The following is an 8,629-nucleotide window of genomic DNA, read 5'->3' on the forward strand; positions in this document are numbered from 1 at the left end:
CAAAGTTGTCACTTTACTTCCTGAAATTCAATATTCACTCCACTTTGGCTAGTTTTTATGTATAATTTTGTTAAATAACCGTTAAGTTTACTTATGTGGCATAATTAGAGCCCACTTATAGCTAACACATCGCGAGTATAAAGCTCACAAATTCAATCAAATAGTACCACATAGATTGAAACAAAACAAAAACAAAAAACAAAAGAAAAGATAATTTTCAAACATTGTATAACTATAAAAAAAAGGAAAAGTAAGAAAAATAGCAAAAAAAATTCATTGGATTCATCTCTTTGATCCCTTTCTCTCTATAATCGTTGTCAATACATTCATTCCTTCTCCCTCCATCTCCAGTCACCTTATAATTAGTTCCATTGATTTTGTTATTTCTTATGTTCTTAAATGAGGTGGCTGATGGAGAGAGAATAATTTTTTTTATTCTTTCTTGCTATTCATTTATTTCAGTAGAAATTTGGCATATTACCAATTATAAATTTTGAATGGATGAACTTATTCTAAAAAAACAAAAACAAGACAATGTAGAGTGAATTTTGAATTTCAAAAAGTAAAGTGGTGAGTTTTAAGTAGCAAAGTGAGATCAAAAACAAGTTACAGAGAGTAAAATGACAACTTGTGAGTTTCAGAGAGCAAAATGAGATAAAATCGAGTTTAAAAAGTAAAATGACTAATTTTAAATTTTATAAAATAAAATGAGATTAAAATCGAATTTAAAAAAAAACGTAGCTAAAAAGAAGCCAATTATTCTTAAAATCCTCAGCCACTCTTTTGTAGGCCCAAGTTATAGGCCCAAGTTGATAAAATGGGCTAAAATTTTTCTGTGGAAAGTTTTGTGTCGAAGTTAGTTGGGTTTGTTTGGGAAATTTTATTATATTCCAATTTTACCCTGTTGGTGTAGCGATCCAAAAGATAAAAGATAATAAATAAAGATGGGCAGACCAGTAAATTGACTATTATTTTAAAAGTCAGTTACATTTTTTGGGTAAAAAATTCGTCGTTATTTTCCCAGCTCCTTCTAAGAAAAGAAGTGAGCGGTGACTGGAGAAAGAAAACACGACTGAAAGGTTCCAACTTGCGACCGAATCCGATTGCGATCGAACACAACACTTTTCTGAGAGGGATGGGAATTGGGTTCTGGTAGGCGGATCCCTTGTCCCCAAAGAAAGAAAAACAAGAAATCCACCCATGCACACCACTGTTTGCGTTGCCGTCCGCAGAATTGGAGGAACAAAAATACGCAGGGGTCAATCAGATCAACGATTCAAGTTGCAGGGTAGTTTTTAAAATTTTAAATATTTATTTTAGTTTTTTATCTTTGGATCAATGCATTGTAATTACCCTCTCGTCGGAAGCCATGAATGTGATAGGTAGGTGTGATATTCTTGGTCAGTCAATGGCAAAGTCAATGGCTCCGATTCGAAGTTTCTCAGGAAGCAGCTTTGCAATTTGCTTGGGAAGTCAATGGGGGTAGGTGAAAGTAAAAGTCAGTGGATTGAAGCAGAATCAAGAGAGCATTTTTATTTGGGTTTTTTCATACTGCTATGGTCTTCTCTTGTCTTCAAGTTTTGATTGATATGATTACGAGTTAGTTTTCGGATTTGTCGGTGTCGGGTTTCGGTTTGAGAGAAGCTGGAATGGGAGGAGTTGGGGAAATTTTTGCAGGTGCTGCTGTAGGAGCATTGTTTAGTGTGCTGTATGATGTTGTTAAGGATGTCAAGGACAAGACTATGATGTTTAGAGAGCTCCTCGGAGATCTCGATTCCACATTAGAAGCGTTAAATCCACTGATCAAAGACATAGAGAGATACAAAAAGGTGTTGGATCAATCAAACAAGGAAGTGTTAAAGATTGTGAGACAAATAGCGGATGGGGAAGGGCTGGTTCTCAAGTGCTCCAAGCTCAGCCGGTGGAAAAGCTTCAAAAAGTATAAATACGCCAAGCAACTTCTCGATTTGGATAAATGTCTAAACAGGTTGTTGAAGATACTGAATGTGGAGGGAATAAGGAACGGGTTTGAGAACTTGCATATTTCGAGGGAGAACTTGGCCGTGTCGAAGGAGGCCTTGGCCGCTGTCCAGAAGAATGGTTTGGTAGGAAACAAAGAGAATGTTGTGATACAAAAGCAAGAAGGATTTCATGATCTGGGTTCAGTTCCTGAACCTCCACGTGTTACAGTTGGATTGGATGAGCCTTTGAGGGATTTGAAGATCATGCTTCTTAAGGACGATGTCTCGATGCTTGTGTTGACTGCTGCCGGAGGATGCGGGAAAACCACATTGGCAATGAAATTCTGTCAAGATGAGGATGTCAAAGGTATGATGATACTTTCTAATTGCTAAGTGAGAAGTTTTTTTAGTAAAAGTAATCGGTAATTTAACATCTTTTTCTCTCGATTAGTACTAGTAGCATGTTATAGATGTCGTTCGTAGAGTTGAAGCCTTTTGTATGAGAGTTAACACCTACTGATATCCAAATCAAACCCAGCTGCAGATATATAAACTTATATAACATCATAGTTAATCCACAATTGTTGTAATATATCAATTGCTTGAATAGTATGTCTTACTGGATATATGGTTCCAAAATTCACGCTATCTTTTTGCCATGACTAATATGTGGTGTATCTTGGATATCTTACTCTCACTCATGCATATATCAATAAAGAATCGTTCCCGTTGCTGATATACAGTTCCTATCTGAGTCTTACAGAGATAATTCTCATTGATAGGAGTTTTTACTTGTCAAGAGTAACCAAGCATTTACTACATTAACTTTATGATTGGAATAGATTCTATAAAGAAAATTGATTCACCCGTTTCCTACTCTTCGCATAAACTAGGGCTGCAGTTGAGATCAAGATTTAATTTTTCTACCTCAACATTCCCATCGTGTATGTTTCATTGTTTTCACATGTATGTAACATATTTCTTGTATTGTATTTTGATAGATAAATTCAAGGAAAATATCTTCTTTGTCACTGTTTCGAAAGACCCCAACTTAGATGTTGTGCAAGAGCTATATCAACGCATGAAGTCTCAGGAAACAGGACAGAATCCGCTACTGTTGGTCCTGGATGATGTTTGGTTGAAATCCAAATCCCTTCTTCAGAAGTTTGATGAATTGGAATTGCCAAATTACAAGATCCTGGTGACATCGAGATCTGAATTTCCAGGATTTGGCACTCCGTATAATCTCAAAGCTTTGAATGATGAAGATTCAATGACTCTTTTGCGTCATTCAGCATCCCTGGGAGATAGCTTGTCTGTTCCAGAAGATCTTCTGAGAAAGGTTCATTTCTTACTTTGCAATCACAACATCTATACTTACAGATGCCTCACAAATTAAAGGGGAATCAAATTAGGGAAAATAAATTGTTTTGGTCTTAGACACATACAGAAGGGAACACCCATTTTACCATATCAACCTGCAAACGACCATTTACGTACGATGTTACTTGGAACTAAAACTAAAATAAGAAGGAAGATAAGTAGATAGTCATTAACCATTTTCTCATCTTCATGAAACCATTGAGATGTTAAAAGAAACTTGATATTTCGGTCTGCAACTCAGATAGTAATTGACTTCATTTGCAACAACAAACCTGCAGATACTCAAGCACTGTAAGGGAGTTCCCCTTGCCATTACAGTGACCGGAAAATCGCTTCGTGGACAAGCTACAGAATTCTGGCGTTCTAGACTAACTGAATGGTCTAAAAGTTCGATTCTTGATTCTGAGACTGAGTTGCTTCTTCGGCTTCAAAGTAGCATAGATGACTTGGAAGAAAAAGAGGCTGTCATCAAAGAATGCTTCATGGACCTTGGCTCATTTCCCGAGGACCAAAGAATCCCTGCTGCTGCTTTCATTGATATGTGGATAGAGCTATATAAGCTAGATGACGACTTTCTCTGCATTAAGAACCTCCTTGAGCTCACCACCAGAGGTCTCGCAAATCTTGTCATCACTAGGTACTCAAGCTTCTATGTTTCTGTTATGAAATATTCATATTGAAAATTTCTATATTTACGACTAGCTCGTACCATAATATACAACTGCAATGTATGCTAACGAAATCTTTTTTAACTGACTGAGTTTGGAACTTTGGATTGTTACCAGGAAGGAGAATATAGAGATTGTGGATGACTACTACATCGAACACTTTGTTAGCCAGCACGATATGCTTCGACAGCTGGCTATCTACAATGCGAAACTAGACCCAATAGAAGATAGAAAAAGACTGATTGTCGTAAGTGGACACAATCAACCCAAGTGGTTGACGGAACAGAAGTCGCAACCCATCAATGCTCGCCTCTTATCTATCTCCTCTGGTTGTCCCATCTCTCTCTGTAGAAAATGCATATACGAGCACATCTGCACATGTACCTATGGCCAGCACTCGTAAACACACACATGGACATAAGCACTGGCGCGTGCACACAGTGACACACACACACACTAATTGCACTTTCATTTAAACTATCTGCACACATGTAAGCACACACATACGTAAAAACGAACATGCGCATGCACACACACTTGCTAATATTTGAATAGGACTTTAGTTTAAACTCTTCTCATACTCATATGTCATAGAAAATTGTTTGCAGATGGAATGTTCTCAGGAGAATGGCAGAGCGTTCATGTACCACAAGTTGAGGTTCTAGTTTTGAATTTTAAGACAGAGAACAATGCCTTGCCTGAATTTGTGGAGAAAATTGGTAACTTGAAGGTTTTAATAGTCACAAACTATGGTTTCTTACCTACTGGTTTGAATAATTTTTATCTTCTGGGTTCATTATCAAATCTAAAGAGAATCAGGTTAGAGCGCATATCAGTTCCTTCCATTACCAAGAACTTCGTACCGTTGAAGAGCCTGAAGAAGATATCTTTATTCATGTGTAACATCGGTCAAGCTTTCTGCAATTGTTCCATCAAAATTTCAGATGCATGGCCTAGTCTAGAGGAAATGAACATCGACTATTGCCATGATCTGGTGTCATTGCCGGCCGAGCTCTGTGATTTTGTTTATCTAAAGAAACTCAGTATCACCAACTGCCATAAGCTATCCGCCTTGCCTGATGAGATTGAAAAGCTTGAGAATTTAGAGGTGTTGAGGCTAAGGTCCTGCACAGACTTGGTAAGCCTTCCGGGCTCGATTGAGAAACTCAATAAGCTGTACTTTCTTGACATATACAATTGTATCAGCATTAAGGAGTTGCCTGAAAACATCGGCGAAATGAGTGGTTTAAGAAAGATAAACATGGGACAGTGCTCGAGATTGGAAGAGTTGCCTCTGTCAGTCTGGGATCTTGATCAGCAGTTAGAGGAAGTGATTTGTGATGCAGGGACAGAATATTTGTGGAAACCCTTCTTAGCTAGTTTCAGAGACAAAATCAAGGTGGCAAAAGAAAAAACCAATTTGAATTGGCTCGAAAAGCCTCAGTTGTGAGACCTGTCTTTCCTCAATAATTGTTGGAGCAACGTCTTTTTTTATTTGTGTTGCATTGTTTTCTTTAATTTTCATCTTCTTGTTGGATTTTTCTTGTTTGATTTCGTTCTTGGTTCTGTCTAGTTTCTGAGTTTCATCACATCAATTTGTAATATTGTTTATATCAAACTCTCGAGTCTTCAGAAATTGTGTTATTTTTTCCTGTGTAATTGTCATGTTATTGTTTTGCACCTGGTTGTATCTATAAGTGTTGTGCCTTGGTCTGCCTACGTCCCCGGAGAGATATTGCTCTTCACTATGAGAATAACAGTACAAGTACACATGAGTTAAATCAACATAACCCAATCCCAAATCCCTTGCACACCCACTCATAGAATTTTCCCAAGAGCCTCACTCTACCCCAAGAGTTCTTTCACTAGAATACTTTTCACTCTAGCTCTCTTGATTTTCTCTCTCACCCGTGCCCATGCTTTCCCATGGGAGAGCCGAATGTTCTCCCCCTTTGGATGCTCTCTGATGCCTTCTCAGGAGAGAGCCGAATGCTATCTCTCTCTCTCTTGGCAAGCCCTACTTAACATGCAACCCCTTTCTTTCTTTACATTAAATTACAAAGAAAGCAAGCACACTTGCATAAAGAAAACCAAAGTTTACGGGGTCATGTTTCCAAAGTCCAAAAGCAAGCCTACTCTTGCTTTGTCCTTTGTAGCAACTTTAAATGATGACTACAAACACAATCATGATTGTCTTCCACAAAACATGCTCCTTGCTTTGCCTTTTAATCAAGCCCCAAAGCCACTCACGGGTTACCTTATTGTTGCTAGCTCAAAATATGAGCCAATCACAACAATCTCCACCTTGGCGAATATACAGTGCAAAAATCCTTGCACCCATCACCAAAGTCCATTGGCCTTATGTACCAGCATACACACCCTGAATCAACCTCTTTGGTCCTGTTTCGATTCAGTCACTGCGAATGCAAGTGCAGCTGCTGCAAGCTAAAAAACACAATTTAGCTTTAGACAAGATCTCGACACATCCTCGTCTCCTCCAGCAGGTTTTCCTCCTCTTCATTGTCTGCAACCTGGAAACTCGTCAGCGCGCCCGTTTCCAGTAACAACCCATCGAGCCAGAAAAAATTCCCACACTTCCTCCTACCTCATGACCATCTCATCACCTGTGAATCTCATAGCTCCACCTGTTGCAAAACCCCTGCAACACTTGAGACTAAACATCACCAGGAGAAGTGTTGCTTCGAGTACCTAAAGGGCATACTCGAAGTCTTCCGCCACAAACTTGCTACAACCCGGCCTTGCACTCGTAGCACTGTGGACCCTTGCCTCTGGAACCGGATCTGAACCTGCTGTCTCTCTCAGATCCTCTTTCCAATTTTCTTCCACGATTCCAACCTTTAATAACTTAAGCATCTTGTGCCCACCATCATCCATGGTCTCCTTTGTGTATCATTCCACACCGAAGAAGCTTGCACCTGCTCCAAACTTACTGTATATTTCCATGTAGTAAAGTTTAACAAGGTTCTCGTACGAATTTGAAAGTGAGGTAAGAAGAAAAAGGCCTTTTTCTTCTTCCTCAACATCAACTTTCGCAGTTGATCCAAGCATCCCTGAACACGGCTTCCATTTCTTCAGGCTTCCATTACTCTCCTTTACCAAGAGTAAAACCGCCTCTCCCATTAAACTGCTCAACTGAAAAATTCATGGTGAACAACAAATCTGGACCTCCAACGAACCAAAGCCTCCAACGATGCTCTGATACCAATTGTTGTGCCTTGGTCTGCCTACGTCCCCGGAGAGATATTGCTCTTCACTATGAGAATAACAGTACAAGTACACATGAGTTAAATCAACATAACCCAATCCCAAATCCCTTGCACACCCACTCATAGAATTTTCCCAAGAGCCTCACTCTACCCCAAGAGTTCTTTCACTAGAATACTTTTCACTCTAGCTCTCTTGATTTTCTCTCACCCGTGCCCATGCTTTCCCATGGGAGAGCCGAATGTTCTCCCCCTTTGGATGCTCTCTGATGCCTTCTCAGGAGAGAGCCGAATGCTCTCTCTCTCTCTTTTGGCAAGCCCTACTTAACATGCAACCCCTTTCTTTCTTTACATTAAATTACAAAGAAAGCAAGCACACTTGCATAAAGAAAACCAAAGTTTACGGGGTCATGTTTCCAAAGTCCAAAAGCAAGCCTACTCTTGCTTTGTCCTTTGTAGCAACTTTAAATGATGACTACAAACACAATCATGATTGTCTTCCACAAAACATGCTCCTTGCTTTGCCTTTTAATCAAGCCCCAAAGCCACTCACGGGTTACCTTATTGTTGCTAGCTCAAAATATGAGCCAATCACAACAATAAGTTTTCTTTTTTTGCTTTCTTTGGTATAGAAGATTGTATATTGAAGTTACGGTTTATCCTATTTTAAGTTAATGTAGACATATAGTAAATGCCAATTTATATACCTTTGTTATTACTTATTACTGATACCCAAAAGTTAAAAAAGGTTATTATCACAAATGATCTTTGAAATTGACCAACCTCATCAAGCTAGTCCCTGAAAGTGAAAATCAATCAATGTAGTCATTGAAAATTGATGCCACAAATCAATGTGATCCTTCCGTTACAATTTCGTTAAAATTTCTATTATGTGATTATATGCCACATAAATGTGTCCTACAAGTCTAATTAAATATTACCATGAAATTAAAAAAAAATTAAATAATAAAAAAATAATTTTTTATGTCAAAATAAAAAAAAAAAAAATTTCACCCGTCGTCTTCGTCGAGCAGGCTTGGCAGCCATGGCAGCCCTACCCACCATGGCTCCATTTTTGGCACTCGATCCATTTAATATACCACGATAGAAACCCAATCGAACCAAACCATCTTCTTCGTCTCCGACTCCAGCGTCGCTGACCTTCTCCCCACCATATCCTCCTATCTACCGCCGCACCCAAGGCCTAGGTTGACGGCCCCACACCAATCTTTCTGACGAGTAGCAGAAGATTTGGGCAAAAACCCTCCACACCCATGGGGGTTTTTGCTTCGGCTGGTAGTGGGCAGGGCTGCCATGGCAGCCAAGCCTGCCCGAGAAGACAAAGGAAGAAAGAAAAAAAAATTATTTTTTATTTTTATTTTGACATAAAAAA

General features: G+C 39.0%; 1 protein-coding gene across 1 annotated transcript; it reads left to right on the forward strand.

Moving 5' to 3' along the window:
• Positions 1 to 963: 963 nt before the first annotated feature.
• Positions 964 to 5,692, forward strand: LOC103401321 (probable disease resistance protein At5g66900). Its single transcript, XM_070814129.1, has 5 exons — positions 964 to 2,328; positions 2,963 to 3,303; positions 3,623 to 3,981; positions 4,130 to 4,341; positions 4,621 to 5,692. The coding sequence occupies exons 1-5, from the start codon at positions 1,650 to 1,652 to the stop codon at positions 5,460 to 5,462; spliced, it is 2,433 nt and encodes an 810-aa protein (XP_070670230.1). The 5' UTR covers positions 964 to 1,649; the 3' UTR covers positions 5,463 to 5,692.
• The last annotated feature ends 2,937 nt before the right edge of the window (positions 5,693 to 8,629 follow it).

This window comes from Malus domestica, chromosome 15 (genome assembly GCF_042453785.1).
Source record: "Malus domestica chromosome 15, GDT2T_hap1".
Taxonomy (NCBI): domain Eukaryota; kingdom Viridiplantae; phylum Streptophyta; class Magnoliopsida; order Rosales; family Rosaceae; genus Malus; species Malus domestica.

What these genes read in the sequence shown, in the direction of transcription:
- LOC103401321 (XM_070814129.1), top strand. Translation starts at nt 1,650, where the DNA reads ATGGGAGGAGTTGGGGAAATTTTTGCAGGTGCTGCTGTAGGAGCATTG. An exon ending in TCAAGATGAGGATGTCAAAG is followed by an intron (nt 2,329 to 2,962) that starts GTATGATGATAC and finishes GTATTTTGATAG; the next exon opens with ATAAATTCAAGGAAAATATC. An exon ending in CAGAAGATCTTCTGAGAAAG is followed by an intron (nt 3,304 to 3,622) that starts GTTCATTTCTTA and finishes ACAAACCTGCAG; the next exon opens with ATACTCAAGCACTGTAAGGG.